The 18,762-nt window shown below is 43.4% G+C and overlaps 1 protein-coding gene across 6 annotated transcripts in view; it reads right to left on the bottom strand.

Moving 5' to 3' along the window:
• Positions 1 to 18,153, bottom strand: part of trio (trio Rho guanine nucleotide exchange factor) — a 341,131-nt gene extending 322,978 nt beyond the window's left edge. For all 6 annotated transcript variants that reach the window (XR_004416575.1, XM_033048380.1, XM_033048401.1 and 3 more), the window contains exon 1: positions 17,871 to 18,153. Coding sequence is in view for 5 of the 6 variants with exons in the window: in XM_033048380.1 (XP_032904271.1) it covers positions 17,871 to 17,937 (67 nt within the window). In the remaining variant the exon portion in view is untranslated. The remainder of the gene's footprint in view (positions 1 to 17,870) is intronic.
• Between the last annotated feature and the right edge of the window lie 609 nt (positions 18,154 to 18,762).

Genomic DNA, 18,762 nt, shown 5'->3' with positions numbered 1-18,762 from the left:
ACGTCTACAGCTCTGCCCTCAACAACATTTTTGGTCGCATCTTCAAGAAACTCAAACAGATTCATGAGACATGACATCCCACGTACATAACCATGCTGAATTTCCTTAATCAACCCTTGTCCTTCTAAATTCATGTATATCTTATCCCGCAAAATACTCTTCAGCAAGTGGCAAGAAGAGAGAGGTGCAGTCCAGATAATCGTAAGAGTTAATGGGTTTATTGTAGCTGTTAATCGATAGTCTGTCCCCTGTGATGGAGACAGAAAGATCAAGAAAAGGAGCGAGGTGTCAGAGGTAGTCTTAATGAATTTGAGGGCAGGATGATAGCTAGTGTAGATAGTCCTGCAAACAGTGTGCACGATAAAAATTGCCAGATACACCACAATTGTACAAGAACGGAAAGTTGCTATTGATCGTTTCAAACCTGTTCCGCCATTCAAATTAGATGCTGGCAATTCTGCACCTCAGTTAATTTTGGGCAGTGTAAAGAACATCCAAGATATCTTCATAATTTATCCCTGGAATCATTCTAGTTAATTTGTACTTTACTACTCCAAGCCCAGCAATGTGATCATGCCTAATTGAAAAATCAAACACTGCAGATGCTGGAAATCTGAAATCAAAACTGAAAACACCAGAAACATATTGAGTGGTGGCGCCATCGAGTGAAGCAGCCTCACCAGCAGTTGTCCATCCTTTCATCCTTTTTTGTAATTCTTAGTCTGTTTGTTTTTGGAGGTTTTTTGTCTTATTTAAGTGGGGGGTGGGTGAAACCGTTTTCTCAGTCACTTCCTGGTCGAGAATGCGTCTTTTCTCCGAGCCGCATCTTCGCCACCCCCTTGCGGCCTACCATCTGGATTGGCGCGGCCTTTCCTGTCGGAGACGGGCCAGAGCTTCAGCAGCGGCGCAGCACTGAATTACCATCGCGGAGTGGGCGATGCCTTACCGGGATCGCCGTGTTGGAGCTAAAAGACGGCCTGCCGACTTTCACACCGTGGAGCTGTGGTCTGCGGAGCTTCCAGCCGTGGGCGGCGCTTACTTTTAACATTGCGGAGGCCTGGGATCTTTCGCCGTGGATCGCCAGCATTGAATCTCCGCCCAGCTCGGCCCGTGGACTTCGGAAGCCATGGTCTCTGGTAGGAAGCGGCCGATTCGGAACTCCAGGCCGCTGAGTGTGTTCTTCCGTTCCGACGTCAGAGTTCCGTCATCCCGGCGAGAGGGCCTGAAACATCGGGTCATCGTTGCGGCGACCTCAATAGGTCCCGACCACGGGTGTACAAGAGGAAAATGACTGAACTCCCGTTGATTCCGCTGTGGGGGATGTTTATGTTAAATTCTATAGCGTTGTGTTTATTTTATTTGTGTGGCTGTATGGTAACTCAAATTTCACTGCACCAATTGGTGTATGTGACAATAAATGTAACTTGAACTGTAACTTGAACACTGCAGGTCGGCCAGCATCTGTGATACAAAGAGCATCTTGGACAATGCAGCTTCCTTCCTCCATGACACACTGGTCAACCTGAGGAGCACCTTCAGCAGCAGACTGGTTCCACCAAGATACAGCACAGAACACCACAGGAGATCCTTTTACCCCATGATTATAAAACTGTACAACTCCTCCCCCTTAAGTCGTGGGGTAGACTGACTGACCCCCTCCCGCCCCCCCCCCCCCCCCCCCCCCCCCCCCCCCCCCCAATCTTTGCACATGCCCAATCCTGGACTTTCCACTCGTCAATTTAATTTCATGTTTAATGGATCTTGTTGTGTTTTATGACTGTTGGCAGACCAGTTTCCCTCCTGGGATAATTAAAGTTCTATCGTATCAAATTGTATCGTATCATAACATTTCAAGTTGAGGACACTTTTGTCCGATGCTGCCAAAATTGTTCTACATTTCCAGTACGGGCCATTCCTGGGTTACACAAGAATGTGTAATTTCTGAGAACTGTCCAAGAGGTGATGTCTCTATCAGAAACAATTAATTTCTATAGTCACCCAACATCTTATCACTCTACATAACACTTGCTATTATTCTTTAATTTCATTGATCATTCAATGACAATATCTTCAACTGAACTTCCAATTTTTCCACTTTTGTAATTCCTCATTTCTACTAATGAAACCAGACAGCTTTGAGAAAAGACTTTTCACCTCTAATAATATCAAACCTGATTAACCCTTTTCTTCATGAGGCTATTAACAACTGGTATACATGAACATTTAGTTTATGAAAGGCAATGAGGACAAAAGACTTAAGCAAAAATGTGCCAACTAACTCCTTAAAAGTGAACTTTAATGGGAGCCTTCAATAGATAGTTAAGTTACTTCATAGAAACGGGAAATAGCAGATGTTGGTTTGCAAAAAAAGACAGAAAGCACCTGTGCTCTATCAACAGCAGAGACCCAGAGTTCCTGATTGCCTGCCACTCTGACCTTTCTATCTTTGTCTTCTTCACTGTTACAAGGCCAATACCAGCTGAAGAAACACCACGTCTTCTGTCTGGTCATGTTACATCTTTCCGGAGTAAACATCAAACACTCTAAATTTAGGTAACTCATTCTTTCTTTCTTTCTACCTGTAACACAATGGGCAATTTTTGTTCAACACCATTTTGGGTCCGATTTTCTTCATCTTCAGGTTCGCCAACTACATCACCATTATTGGACGAATTACAGGTGACGATGAGCAGAGCATAGGAGGGCGATCAACTGACTGACCAAATGGTTCCAGAACAACAAACAACCTTACTCTCAATGTCAGCAAGACCAAGGAACTGATTGTGAACTGAGGAAGAGGAAGTAAGAGGATCCACAAATCTGTCTTAATCAGTGGGACGGTGATGGGGAGAGTCAAAACCTTCAAAAACTGGGCATGCATATCTCTGAAGATCTGTCCTGGACCCAGAATATTGATGCAATCATAAAGAAACCCCATCAACTCTACTTTCTTAGAAGATGGAGGAGAATAGGTATTTCAACAAATACTCTCGAACCTGTGGTTATACGGGAGAGAGCATATTGACTGATTGCATCATGGCCTGGTTCAGCAACTCAAACGCCCAGGAACTGAGATGATTGCAAAAAATGGTGAACATTGCCCAGTCCATCAAGGGATCTTCTAAGTGGCTGCCTCAAATAGTCAGCCAGCATCATCGGAGACCCACACCACCTTGGTCATGCTCTCACTTCACTCCTAAAAGATGGTACAGAAGCCTGAAAACTGTAATGTCCAGATTCAGGAGCAGCTTCTTCCCTACAACCATCAGGCTCTTAAGCACTACGACCTCCAAATAGGCTCCAAACTATCTTGACTCGGGGACATTATTTTTAATTTTGCACTATTATCGTTTATTTATTTATCTGTTTTTTATATGTATGTACTGGACTTTTTTTGTGTAGGAAAGAACTGCAGATGCTGATTTAAACCGAAGATAGACAAAATACTGTATGTAACTCAGCAGGACAGGCAGTATCTCCACAGAGAAGGAATGGGAGACATTTCGGGTGGAAACTCTTCTTCTGACTAAAAGTCACGGGAAAGGGAAACTAGACATTTAGACGATGGTGTAGAGAGATATAGAACAAATGAATGAAAGATATTCAAAAAAGTAACAATGATAAAGAAAACAGGCTATTTATTGTTAGCTGTTTCTAGGTTGTAAGCTGCCCAAGCAAAATATGAGATGCTATTCCTCCAATTTGCATTTAGCCTCTCTCTGATAATGGAGGAGGCCTAGGACAGAAAGGTTAGTGTTGGAATGGAAAGGTAAATTAAAGTGTTTAGCAACCAGGAGATCAGGTTGGTCCAGGCTGACTGAGCGAAGGCATTCAGTGAAACGATCGCCCAGTCAACGTTTGGTCTCGCCGATGTATAAGAAACCACATCTTGAACAACGGACTCACCGATGTATAATTGTTTATTATGGGTTTTACAGAGTATTATGTTTACAAATCTGTTGTACTGTTGCAAGTAAGTAGTTTGTTGTTCTGTATCGGGACATACAACAATAAAACACTCTTGACTTTCAGTATATTCTGGCATGCAGAGCTTGTCCCACAACATTGCAACACGCATTACACAGACAAAGAAGCATAATGCTTCCCAATGCTATTTTAACCTATTTGATCTCACTTTTTCAGAAATATTCCTTTTACTCTACCCATTCTCCCGCCAACTTATCCATTTCTGAAAACTAACCAATTTCTCTCTTTTGCATAAGAAAGAACTGCAGATGCTGGTTAAAATCGAAGGTGGACACAAAATGCTGGAGTAACTCAGCAGGACAGGCAGCATCTCTGGAGAGAAGGAAAGGGCGACGTTACAGGTCAGAAGAAGGGTCTCGACAAAACATCGCCCATTCCTTCTCTCCAGAGATGCTACCTGTCCCGCTGAGTTACTCCAGCATTTTGTCTACCTTCTCTCTTTTGCAGTTCTAATCAAGGCTTTTGGACCTAAATGTTACCGGTTTATCTAGCCCAGGGGTTTCAAACTTATTTTAGGTCACGGGGCCGATGGTAGTTTGACACCCTTGATCTAGCCATTGATGCTACCAGACCGAGTGTTTCTAGCAATTTCTGTAATTATGATGAAAAACTGTTTAACTTATATTTTTCATGAATCGGCTTCACACAATGTATCAATAGCTAAAGTGCTTCTACTTGACCACAGACTTTTTTGATCAAAATGTGGCCAATCGCAACCAAATCATCCACCTTAACCAGCAGTGGAATTCCTCCACCACTGAAGTTCAAGTTCAAGTTCAAGTGAGTTTATTGTCATGTGTCCCTGTATAGGACAATGAAATTCTTGCTTTGCTTAAGCACACAGAAAATAGTAGGCATTTACTACAAAACAGATAAATGTGTCCATATACCATGATATAAATATATACACACATGAATAAATAAACTGATAGTGCAAATAACAGAAAGTGGTTGGTAATAGTCAGAGTTTTGTCCGAGCCAGGATTAATAGCCTGATGGCAGAGGGGAAGTAACTATTCCTGAACCTGGTTGTTGCAGTCTTCAGGCTCCTGTACCTTCTACCTGAAGGTAGCAGGGAGATGAGTGTGTGGCCAGGATGGTGTGGGTCTTTGATGATACTGCCAGCCTTTTTGAGGCAGCGACTGCGATAAATCCCCTCGATGGAAGGAAGGTCAGTGCCGATGATGGACTGGGCAGTGTTTACTACTTTTTGTAGTCTTTTCCTTTCCAGGGCGCTCAAGTTGCCGAACCAAGCCACGATGCAACCGGTCAGCATGCTCTCGACTGTGCACCTGTAGAAGTTAGAGAGAGTCTTCCTTGACAATCCGACTCTCCGTAATCTTCTCAGGAAGTAGAGGCGCTGATGTGCTTTTTTGATGATTGCATTAGTGTTCTCGGACCAGGAAAGATCTTCAGAGATGTGCACGCCCAGGAATTTGAAGCTCTTGACCCTTTCAACCATCGACCCGTTGATATAAATGGGGCTGTGGGTCCCCCTCCTACTCCTTCCAAAGTCCACAATCAGTTCCTTGGTTTTGCTGGTGTTGAGGGCCAGGTTATTGCGCTGGCACCATATGGACAGTTGCTCGATCTCTCTTCTGTACTCTGACTCATCCCCATCAGTGATACGCCCCACAATAGTGGTGTCGTCAGCGAACTTGATGATGGAGTTCGCACTGTGGTTCGCTACGCAGTCATGGGTATAGAGTGAGTACAGCAGGGGGCTGAGCACGCAGCCTTGAGGTGCTCCCGTGCTGATTGTTATTGAGGCTGACACATTTCCACCAATACGAACAGACTGTGGTCTGTGGACGAGGAAGTCAAGGATCCAGTTGCAGAGGGATGCGCAGAGACCCAGTTCTGCGAGTTTGGTAACCAGTTTGGAGGGGATGATTGTGTTAAATGCCGAGCTGTAATCAATGAATAACAGCCTGACATATGAGTTTTTGTTGTCCAAGTGGTCCAGTGCGGAGTGGAGGGCCAGCGAGATCGCATCCACCGTTGATCTGTTGTGGCGGTACGCGAACTGCAGTGGGTCCAGGTTTTTGTCGATGTAGGAGTTGATTTGCTCCATGATCAACCTCTCAAAGCACTTCATCACCACCGGCGTTAGTGCCACTGGTCGATAGTCATTGAGGCATGTCACCTTACTCTTCTTGGGCACCGGTACAATTGATGCCCTTTTAAAGCAGGTGGGGACCTCAGACCTCAGAAGTGAGAGGTTGAAAATGTCCGTAAAAACTCCCGCCAGTTGGTCCGCACAGGTTTTTAGAACACGACCGGGTATACCATCAGGACCAGGTGCTTTTCGGGGGTTCACCCCTCTGAAGGATTTCCTGACATCGGCCTCTGTGACTGAGACTGAAATGCCATCGCATCGAATGGGGGATCGGGAAGGCACATCAGTATTCTCCCTGTCAAAGCGTGCGTAAAACGCATTGAGCTCGTCAGGGAGTGATGTTACACCGGCATTCGAGCTGCCTCCTGGTTTTGCCTTGTAGGAGGTGATTGCATTCAGACCCTGCCACAGCTGCCGAACATCTGTCTCGTCCTCCAGTTTGAAGTTTACAAAACATAACATAAAGAATCAAAATCTTGCATGTAAACGATTAAGAATAGGCTAAGTACTTAGACACCAACCTCCCAAACTCCTCCTTCAAAGTAAACCTTTTACACCATTGCCTCAATTTCCTAAGATATAAAACTGGGCAAAAGAGCAAAATTTAAGAATGGCTTTCTTTGAACCAGTGTTCATGTAATTTAAAGGGCCTCTGTTAAAAGTTAATTTATCAAGGGTAAAATTCTTCACTGACTGCAACATATATATCCGCAAGAGGAAAATATTTGCTGATCTGAAGCACAGCTGAACCAAAATACAGATAGTTTTGTTATACATAATTTTTGTGCTCTTAAGAAACATTGTGTTATAGAAAATAGTGTTATAAAATCAATTGTGTCAAAGAGGGAAAGAGGGTTAGGGGCGAGAGAGTTTTCAACATTTAATAACAAGGTTATTATTTCCCAACAGGATTTTCAAAAATGAAAATGTTTTCAATATCATAAGTTTATTTTACTTTGGTTAACAGGATATTATTGCACCAGTATCAAAACAAGCAATTGCTGGTCAATTTCAACAACCACCAGCTAACGTAGCCATGCTCTTGAGACATTGATGTCTGATTACTGTGAGATTATATGAAAACAGATTCTTCCCCCCCCCCACCCCCCCACTATACAGTTTAAATTCAAGTTTCTTTGTTCTGTTTGTCACTTTCCAAAGTAACTTTCAAGTGGTTCTCTAGTTTCCAATCAAACTTGCGTTACACCCAATTCAGCCATTCAATACAAGTCATGTTCTCTAATTCATGACTTGCATTACATTCAATTCATGCTATGGAAACACGTGTTATAGCTGAACTATCTGTACATACTGCAGCCACTGAACTGGTCAGCAGCTGGGAATTCTATGGCAAGATGTTCAGCTCTTGACATTGTAAATCCTTCTGTAAGGCATAAGTCAAGTGTTTGTTGAAATATTTCTATTTTTAAATCAGAAATGTATATCTCCAACAGTCAAAAATCTTAACGTATCAAGACAAAAAATCCACTTTAGTAATCAGAGTGTTAGTTCTTTAAAAAACAAACTTCTGATGCCTAAACAGAATAGGTCGGATTGCAGGTATTCAACTGTGCAAAGACACATTCAAGAATAATTCAGTTCAAACTAGTAATCACAAAAGTAGAAATATATGTTATATACACACCTAGCAACAGGAAATCATGGCTGATTTATCCCTCTCTAATATAGTTGCATTAAGGCCAACAAAGCATCATAACCAACCAGTCAGTAAATCAACCTGGAGACTGGGCCAAACTAGAGTTCTTCCTTGCTTATATGAATTGGCTACTGGGTCTAAACATTTCAACATTTTGTCCTTTCAGTTTTGCTCGTGCAAGTGGTTTTCATTCTAGCCTCCTAGTATATTACATTTTTAAAAGTTGATAACAATTATGAAAAATTTAAGAATGGAAGGCAGAAGGCAAATGTTTTTGCTTAGTTTCACCTTACTGACATTCTCTAGTTTTTCTGCTCTGCTGTCTTGTAAAATAGGGAGGAGACTCCTTTCGCACTTAGTCACTTCCTTTACCAAATTTAATTCTCCTCAAAAAATCTCAATGAACAATCGTTTTATCATTTCCCATCTAACTCATTACAAAAAACTACTCACTGAATCATTCTACCTCATTGAACCAAAAATCATATGATCACAAGCAACATAACTCAATCTGCAAGCTTTAAAACAATATTGATAAATGCCAATATTTAAATAGAATATTTATTCCTTATAAGGCTAAAACAACATAATTTGTACAATGTTTTAAGTCAGTATCAAGAAAATAATGAATCATAGTGGAATTTAGAATGATCGCATCTTGTTCAGTCACAATAGTCATTTTCCTTTTCAAAATCAACTTCCTTTTGGTAACCTTTCTGAATATCAGACAAAAGTCACATGCAGAGTTACCTGGAAGATAGCAATATTTAATCAAAAACTGCCCAATGAAAATAATAAAAATAATTTTGAGTAATTATACCAGAAATAAAATAAAAAGAAAGCACCAACTACACAGCACTACTACTTAAGGAAGATTTAACAAAGCATATTACTCACTTATAAAATGTGACCTTCCTTTATATTCTGCAGCCAAAAGTGGGGGGAAAAGCTACTTACAGTTGAAGCTACAATTTTAATGTCTTTCTGCTGTCCCTTTGTCAAATTTCAATGAAATGAATAAACTTAGTTCTGAATGTAGATTTATTACTTCAGTTTTAATTTCAAGTTTCCAATATAAATGATTTTTTCTTTAAACCAACATTAGCATCATAAGATAGATTCTTGATTAGTACAGGTGTCAGAGGCTATGGGGTGAAGGCAGGGAAATTGGGTTAGGAGGGAGAGAGAGAGATCAGCCATGGCCTAATTCTACTCCTATTCCGTATGATAAGAGGAAACAACCAGCATTTATGGTACTTGCAATGTAGTTATGAATCCCATAGATCCAGATCAAACAGTCGCGTTTTAGATGTCATTTCTCTGTGCAGCAAGTTGGTCATGGACGATGGCTGCCCGCAAGGCAGTGAGGTAATGTGGGTTGCAATGACTATATTGGTGTACAGATTTTACCTGCTTCCTTTCCACTTTTCCCAAGTCACTAATATAATCTCCCATTTGCCACAGTTTGCATTCTTCACCCTCTTTACCATTCTCATTTACAGCTGTTCTAGATCATACCCCTTTTGTTTTTTCACTTATCATTTACTTCTACTATGCATACTCATCACTTTGCCCATCAGAACCTCTTCACTTGGAACCTCCTCATTTTGCCTACCTTCATTTCCTGGCTCTGAACTGGTTATAGAAATGATTTTTTTTTTAAATCTCTCCACACTTCCTATTCCACAAGCTAATTGTTTTTCAACGTTATTTTGTAATGTCATAATAATAATATAATATATCTTTTATTGTCATTGCACGTCAGTGCAACGAGATTTAGTATGCAGCTCCACTGATGTACAAGAAAGGTAAATAAATACAATACATAAATAAACAAGCTGAATTGATTGACGTGACCATCTGAGGGAGACTGTCCAAAGGGGGTGGATGGGGGGGCACTCATTAGGGCCGGTTCAGAGCCGCTATAGCTTTATGGGCATGGATGTTCAATGGAGGCAATGAACCTTAATATAAGAGTACTGAAAAAATAAACATGAACTGAAACATTAACTATTTTTGCCCCCACAGATGCCATCTGAGGTATTGAATATTTCCAGCATTTATATGGTTCAGGCAAGGGGCTCTTAGGACTAACAGCCAAAGTTTAAGGATGTGTGTCCAGGTCAGCTCGACATGTAAAGGGTTAAAGATAATTTCATACACAACCTCCTCAGAGTTTTAAGGCAAGGTCAAGATATTACATTACTCAGAGTATTCACATATTTTTGTGCATCCCGGAGGCCAACATCTAATGCAATCCACTTAAACCAATTTACCATGACAAAGATGTTTTAAGGTTGTTCATTCATGAAAATAATGCAATATTTTAAATAATGGATTTTGTGATAACATCACAATGCAAATAAATTACATTTATTCTCGTTAACACAATGTTTTGAGATGATAAATTAATACTTAACAATTACACACAAGATACTTGCCATGTTTAAGACTGAATGGGTAGGTTTATTAAAATGATGTAATTGTTTTGAGGTGAGGGATATTAGGTGGTGGAAGGCATGGAGAATGTGACAAGTACTAGCCTGAAGAAAAGTACCATAGTTGCTGGATATCTTAAATATTTAAATAAAATGGACATCAATGGCAATCCCAACATTCATTAGCCATCCCTAAATGTACTAAACTAAGTGTGCAGTTAAAAGTGCACCACATTGCTGTGGATCTGGAATCACAGAAACCAGACCTGCTATGGACAGCCAATTTCCTTAACCAACATGCATTAGTAAACCAGGTTGTATACTGTACTGCCAAAGGTGGGATGTGGTGGATCTAAAACACATCCTGCAGCTACCTAGAAGAAATAAATAAAGCAGTAAAAACCTTCAAAAAGATTATGAAAATACAAATGCTAGGAATATCAAAATTAACCAATTGTTTTCAATTACCTAAGCAAAAATTAGTCTTGGGAGTCATACGAGCAACCTGACAACTCATCAACAATGAAAATGAAATGGAATGGATGGAATACTTTGTCACATGTGACAAGGCACAGTGAAATTCTTTGAGAGAATACAAAAAGGAAGAAACATCAAATATGTTTCATCAAACCTCACAGAAGGATACCTGCCATTTAGTCCCTCACGGCAGGTTAAATTGAACCATAATAATAATAATAATAATAATAATACATTTTATTGTCATTGCACATAGGTGCAACGAGAATTGGTATGCAGCTTCCATCCGATATAGTCATAACTTAAACAACTAATAAAATTTAGATACCCCGAGAAACATGATTTATAAAAAATAAAAACAGTAAAACAGTTTAAAGTGCAAATATGTCTGTGCCGGATCGATGTGCGTGAATACAGTTCATGGGGGTGGGCACTCAGCAGGGCCGGTTCAGAGCAGCGATAGCTCTGGGGATGAAGCTGTTCCTGAGTCTGGAGGTGCGGGCGTAGAAGGCCTTGTGACGTCTGCCCGAAGGTAGGAGTTCGAACAGACGATTACAAGGGTGTGAGGAGTCTTTGTGGATGCTGACGGCCTTCCTGAGGCACCGTGTGTAGTAGATGCCCTCCAAGGCTGGTAGCTGTGTCCCAATAATCTACTGCGCCCTGTGGACAATGCGCTGAAGAGCTCTCCTCTCCGCCTCCGTGCGGCACAGATACCACACAGAGATGCTATGTGTTAGTATCCTCTATGATCCTCTAGGGGCGCTGCACTGCAGCAGCTTCTGCCTACAGCCTGTCTGTCATTTCTATCTTTTTTTTTAATTTTCAGTTAGTCCAAAGTCTGTATTTGGGGGAAACTTTAACTTTTCTAAGTGGGGGAGGGGGGTAGGGTAAGGGGGAAACCATCTCCCAGTCTCTTCCTGGCGGGGACACGACTATTTCTCCGAGTCGCGTCCTCACCCCCCCACCTCGCGGCCTACCAGCTGGATCGGAGCGGCCTTTCCTGCCGGGGACCGGGAACCGGACCGGGGCTGCTACAGCGGCGGCGCAGTGCTGGAGTCACCGCGGAGCGGGCGATGCATACCTTGGTCGCCGGCTGGAGCTCCGGAGCGTTGGGCCGTTGCTCCAACATCGTGGAGCTCTGGTGCGGAGAGCTTCCAACGCGGGCGGCGCTGAACAACATCGTGGAGTCCTGGGGCGCCTTGCAGAGGGTCTACAGCGGCAGTCTCCACCCGGCGCGGCCTGCGGACTTTGGAAGCCGCCGACTCCGGTAGGAGGGGGCCGACTCTGTGTCCACGCCGCTGAGGACGTCCCGCAGCCCCGACGTCGGACTTGTATCACCCCAGCGAGCGGTCCTGGACATCAGGCCGCCCATAGCTGCAACTGCGGAGGGCACGGGGAGGCCCTGACCACGGGGAACAGTGGAGGAAGAGCTATAGTTTATGAAGAGCAACCTCACGTATGTGCCCCGTCTTTCCAGGTGAGGATAGTGTGAAGAGCCAGAGAGATGGCATCCTCTATAGATTGATTTGCCCTGTATGCAAATTGATGAGAGTCCAGTGAGGCAGGGATGCTGGATTTGATGTGAGATAGGACCAGCCTTTCAAAGCACTTTATGGGTATTGGAGATAAGGCAACCGGACGGTAGTCGTTCAGGTTGGTGACCTTTTCGGCACCGGCACTTTGGTAGCTGTCTTCAGGCACTTGGCGACCGTTGCCAGAGCTAGAGACAGGTTAAAGATCCTCGTGAATACCTTAGCCAGATGTACAGCACAGTCCTTTAGTACCCTTCCTTGGACTCCGTCCGGGCCTGCAGCCTTGCGTGGATTGATCCTACGCAGAGCGCACTGTACCTCCTGAGTGCTCAGTGTTAAGACCTGTCCCTCCGCCATGGCCGGGGTTATTCCACTCCTGATGGTGTTGCCAGTTTCAAAGCGGGCAAATAAGGAGTTTAGTTAGTTGGCCAGTGTGATATCACTGTGGGGGCAGGCGGGGCTGCTCTTGGAGTCAGTGATGTCCCCGACACCCTGCCACATGCTTCTGGTGTCCGCAGTATTGAAGTGGTCTTCCACCCTTTGCCTGTGGATGTCTTTGGCCTTTTTTATACTTTTGTTCAGGTTTGACCTGGCAGCATTGTATGCAGACGTGTCACTGGATTTAAAGGCATTGTTGCGTGCCCTCAGCAGATTCTGTACCTCCTTGTTCATCCACGGTTTCCGGTTTGGGAACATCTTTATTTTCTTGTCCACTATGACAGACTCCACACAGCAGTTGATGTAGGAGAGCACAGTGGATGTGTACTCCAAGTCTACCTCTGTACCACTGGTAGCCTGTTGTGCAAACAGGTCCCAGTCGGTGCGATCAAAGCAGTCCTGGAGTTGTAGGGTGGCGTCCTCGGGCCATATTTTGACCGTCCTTATTGCAGGTTTGGTCCATGGAAGTATACGTATCAAAATTAACATAAATAATAATGAAGAAAATAACAGCTCATTGGAGTCCAATGCCACTGGGTCAGAGAGCTTCTAACGCATGTTTCTAAAGGAAAAGATAAGAACTTCGCTGGTGCCCGTCAGTTAGTGCCTTGACGTCTTCATTCAGAAACTAGAAATGGAAAATTACTTATTTAGGGTGGAGCTTGGGAGGTCAGGGTACCTAGGAATTGTAGCCCAGTTCACCTAACATTTATTGCAAGTCTACAATCTTTAATGAATGACTGAACATCTTAAATATTTTCAGCTGAACAAACAGTTAACATGGATTTATATGAACAGATCGTGACTGGCCACTCAAGATTTTTTTTTCCTCCTGAGATGACTCCAACGGCACAGGAGAATGTGCGTGGAAGTTATTTACATCTATTTCTAGCAGATATTTGACGAGATCCATGGTAGAGAGCATTCGCAGAGGTTGAAGTTCATGGAACTGAAGTCAATTCATCAACTTTCCTGGGATACTTACTGGATGAGCAACAGAAGACGGAATCAAAATAATGTACAAATACCTACTTGGCAAGGTATGGGTATAAGCGAGTTCGGTATTCCAAACGCGCCCAGCTCATTCATCACAAGCGAGAAACACTCTCAGCAGCCGTGCCGCGGCATGTACACAGACCCGCGCCTCATCCGCAGCCAGGATAGATCCCAGGTCTCCGGCGCCACAATCGCTGCCGAACCGCCACTGGACCATCCCCGTCCCCTTCCGAATGCCCCCCCCCCCCCACCCCGTCCGGCGGCGGCCAGAGAAGCCGGGAGTCAGACGGGAGCGGCGGCGCCCCAGGCAGCGCGGAGAAGCAGCGCTAAATCCAGCTCAACTCTGCCTGTCCCGCCAGGTTAACCTACAGCCCTGCCTGAATTTACAGGAATGATGGCTCAGGCTTACAGCCAGAGCGGAGAAGCAGCGCTAACTCCACGGCTCCGGGCTGGTGTCCCGTCAGTCAAGGCAGGGCTATAGGTTAACCCGGCGGGACAGGCAGAGTTGAGCTGGTTTTAGCGCTGCTTCTCCGCGCTGGCTGTGGGTCTGGGGGCGCCGCTCCCGTCTGACTCCTGACGTCTCTGGCACCCCCGGATGGGAGGGGGGGGCGGAGCACGGGAGGGGACAGGGATGGTCCAGTGGCGATTTGGCAGCGCTACAGACCCGGGTTCGGTCCTGGCTGCAGATGAGGCGCAGGTCCGTCTCCATGCCGCGGCACGGCTCCGAGAGTTTTTATCGCTTGTGCCTTTTGACAAATCCCATGATTCCTTGCGTTTTTCGGAATACCGAACTCGCTTATTGGTAACCCACAAGGATCTTTATAACTACTCAGTGCTTAGCAATGACTCCATCCTTCACTCTGAAATGGCAGGTCAATTACTGACCATCTGTTAATGCTAGGCAAAAAAAATATCTCTCAATGTCAGCAAAAGCTAGTTATTGACTTCATAAAATGAGGTGGTGTACAGGCCCCAGTCAGAATAATTGATGCAGAAGGAGATGGTTGAGAGCTTCAGATTCTTGGGCATAAATATCACCAACAATTTGTCATGGATCAACCACTTTAAAGCTATGGCTAAGAAAGCATATCAATGCTTCTTCCTCCTAAGATGAGCAAGGAAGTTTGGCATATCTCCAATAACTTACCAACTTCTACAAATGCATCACAGAAAGTATTCTATCAGAATGCATCACAGCTTGGTTTTCAACAGCTCTGCCCAAGACTGCAAAAAAATTCTGAGTTGTGGATGTAACCCAGTCCACAACCCAAACCACCCTCCCTCATATCGACTCCAATTGCATTTCACATTGCCTCAGCAAAGCAGCCAACGTAATCAAGGATGATTTTCATCTCGGTCATTCCCTCTTTTCCCCTCTCTCGTCGGGCAGAAAATACAAAAGCTCCAAAGCACATAACGCCAGCATTTTCTCTGCTGTAATCACACTACTGAACAGTCTTCCCATAAGCTTGCACTTTTTTTCCCCATAGTAAAGATAAGGGAGTGGGGGCTTGGAAACCAGAAGTCATTTATAATAATTATAATAATAATAACTTTATTTATAAAGCACTTTAAACAACTGCAGTTGCCACAAAGTGCTGTACATGAGAACTCATGGACAAAAAGCTATTACAAAGCTATTTAAATATTGATCTCGGACTTATATCGGTGTCCTAGTATAACAAATGCAAAGTTAGCTTGCAGTTACAACAAGTAATTAGGGTTTAGATTAAGGGATGCTCAGCTTTCTTGACAAAGGGAATAGGTATAAAAGTTTTGCTGCAATTAATCATGGCAAATAGGACATGGTTGTGGTCTTTAATGAAGAATACTATTTTGTTTGCATCAATACAACGAGGGCTCACTCGATTGATTCCTGGGATGAGAAGTCTGCATCAAGAGGAAAGAAATAACATTCAGAACTTAGAAGCATGAGATATGAACTCATTGAATCATACAGATATTCTTGCAGGAGCTTGACAAGAAAGATGGTGATTCAGAGGCAAAGTATGGGGGACAGTCTTTGGGTAAAAGAGACTTAATACTGTGGTAAAGAGCAATAAGAGTGGGCAATCTCATCCCTCACTCCACTCTCCCACCGCCCCGACCCGCTCCCTCCCTCCCAACCGAGGTTGTGAAATTGTGAATTTGGAATTCTCTACCCTAAAGACCCGTTATCATCAAGTGTATTCAAAGCTAAAATTGACACACTTTTGACTGGGAGGCGAATTAGGCAAATAATGGAGTTGACATTTACTATAAGAGAGCATTTATGGATAAAACTTTCTCTTTCCTCCAATACCGATTCATCTGCTAAAGGTTTCCAGCATTTTGTTTTTAATTTCATGATTTTCAACATTTGCAGCTTATTTTTTTATTTTCAAGCCAACTGTTTTTGTCTTATGCTTTCTATGAAACACATTTCTAAATTTAGTAAAAAATAAATTCCAAGGTTTTGCAATTCTTCACACTAACTTGTTCAGAAATTATAAAATCTAAACAGTTCCTTTAGAAAATTGATTTAGAAAATTGACGAGCTGTCCGATAATTAAAAATGTTCCAAGTTTAAAAGTTATCTTTTTGATGAGCATTTTACTGACAAATGTTATCATCTCACACATATGAAGTTGCGCAAGATTCAAATATTTCAATAGAAAAACAAAAATATACAACTTCCATTCAATCTCCACTAAATAGAAAACAAACATTTTCATCTGTAAATATTTTATTTGTTTTTTTTCACAACTAACCACAATACCAATCTCTGAGAGCAGGTGGGAGAGTTCATTTCAATAAACTTGCAGGAGCAAGTCCAAAACAGTCGTTCTTCCGATTTAAAAAAAATACATGTATTCTATAACATAATGAATCTATAACATAATGAAAAATTGAACCATTTGCCTACAAGCTAACCAATATTCACTTCCGTCTCTCTGCTGTTTTTACTAGGGCATGACGGTAATAATTATTGAAAATCTTGTAAATTATGGTTTCAACATGACACACAAATCTTATGACTTGACAAGGAACTTCAGATTCAAGACCTCAAGATGATATTGCTATTCAAACATCAGGTATCCATCATCTTAAGAAATCTTCTTTCAGAACAAAATGCAATATAGAAAGTAGTAGAAACCCCTCATAATGTTCAGATTTAATTATCCTGCTGTATTCTGTTAATGTTAAAATCCAGATCTACCATGTTTCTAACATTAATTATCGCACAGTTCCCATTTTCTCACAACAAAACATTCTTCTTTAATAATAGCTGTCCTATATACATATAAGTTATAGGACAGCTATTATTAATGGTCAACATGTCCCAGCTACACAATGCCCGCCTTTGGCCCAAATCCCTCCAAATCTGTCTTATCCATTTACCTGTCTGTTTCTTAAATGTTGAGATAGTCCCTGTCTCAACTACCTCCTCTGGCAGTTTGTCCCATTCACCCACCACCCTTTGTGTGAATCCTAACTATAGCAGTAAGCTCTTCCAATGTTTTAACTGAATGGTTCAGTCGACTTCACTAATGAATTACGTCAGAAGATTACAGTCTAAATTCCCTCTCCGTAGAAAGTTTCCACATTTCTGTCAAACCGACAATAAGGTTATGAAAGGCTTGAGATTCCTTGGACTAAGGAGATAAAGGAAGCGCTCCTCCTCGATATCAAAAAGTGCACATACGCACCGAGTGAAATGGAGACAAGCACAGTCTGGCTGCTTGTTGATATTATCTAAATGTTCTTAGGATTTAACGTCATCATTATCCATTGAAAGATAAACCCAAAGTTACCTAATTTTCCCACTCTCACACGTCCCTTTCGTTTACCACATGACAATCCCCTTCTGTATCCCCCTCCTTCCCTTGTCCGTGTTCCCCATCCTCTTCAATTCTGTCTTCCTCTGCCTTCTTCCATTTTCTCTGTTCCCATCTGTCCCTTCTTTAACCTCGCCCATTCTTCTCTATCACTTATCTACCCAGTCTTTCCGCCGTCTCCTCAGGTTCCCCTGAGCATCCTCGCCACCCTTTCTGTCAGCCTCGCAAGCCCCCCCTTCGACTCCTTGTCTCATCGCCTCTCCCTCCCTCCATTCACACTCTCTCTTCTCGCCTCTTGCATCCTTCCGCATGCCGCCGTCCCCTCTCTATACCGCGGATGGAGGCAGTCGCCCACGGTCACTGGGCCTGCCCGGGCCGGACGCCTTTCGCAGTCACTCACTCACTCACCAGATCGGAAAAAGGCGGCGATGTCGGCGTCTCCGGCCGCGTCCTCCGCCCCCTCTGCGCAGCTCATGGCGATGGCGGCGGCCTCCTCCTCCCTCTCCCTCTTCCTCCTGCTCGGACTGACAGCCCGGTTACAATCCTCCCGTGAAACGTGGATCCCGATCCGGTGCCTGGCCCTGGCCGGCAGCCGCCACCAAGCGGAGAAGGAAGGAGGGAGGGAGGGAGCGAGCAGCGATCGCCCCCACCTCTACCAGCTCTCCTCCATCTTGGAACCAACCGTGAGTCACCGTCCGGGAAACATCGGGAAACATCGGCAACTTCCGGCACTCCAGCAGCGCTCGCTCGCTCGCTCGCTCGCCAAGGTCAGCGTTCCGTCAGCAGGAGGGAGCCGGGCAGCGGCCGCACAGCCACAGCCTGCAGCAGCAGAAGCACAGGACACGCCGAGCAGCCGATAGACCAAGCCCAGCAGCGCACAGATTTATTTACCTTCTCTCAGTATTGGGGGAAAGATGCACATTCTCGCAGGTGAATGACATGCAGAGACTGAAATAGACACAATCACGTCAACAATAACCGATTTCAATCAAATGAATTGTAAACAAAAAGTGAAACATCATGCACCGATTGAAATAATCACAGGAACCAACGTCACTCATATATTGTAAACGGGAAGACAAATTCTGCAGGTTATTGTGCTGGAATTACAAATAATTTGCGAATTGACGTATTCCGAAAACGTAAAACTACGGATTATAATCCCATAAAGCAAAGGAATATATTGACAGGAAAAGATGGAAACACACATCGATGATGAACTGGGTATACTTGTTTTCGCAGTAGCCTAAGGTTTTTTAATGCACAAAACAGTCTGAGCTGACTGTAAGTAGGTTTCAGT

This window comes from Amblyraja radiata, chromosome 2 (assembly GCF_010909765.2).
Source record: "Amblyraja radiata isolate CabotCenter1 chromosome 2, sAmbRad1.1.pri, whole genome shotgun sequence".
Classification (NCBI taxonomy): Eukaryota; Metazoa; Chordata; class Chondrichthyes; order Rajiformes; family Rajidae; genus Amblyraja; species Amblyraja radiata.
This window is presented reverse-complemented; position numbering and strand designations above follow the sequence as displayed.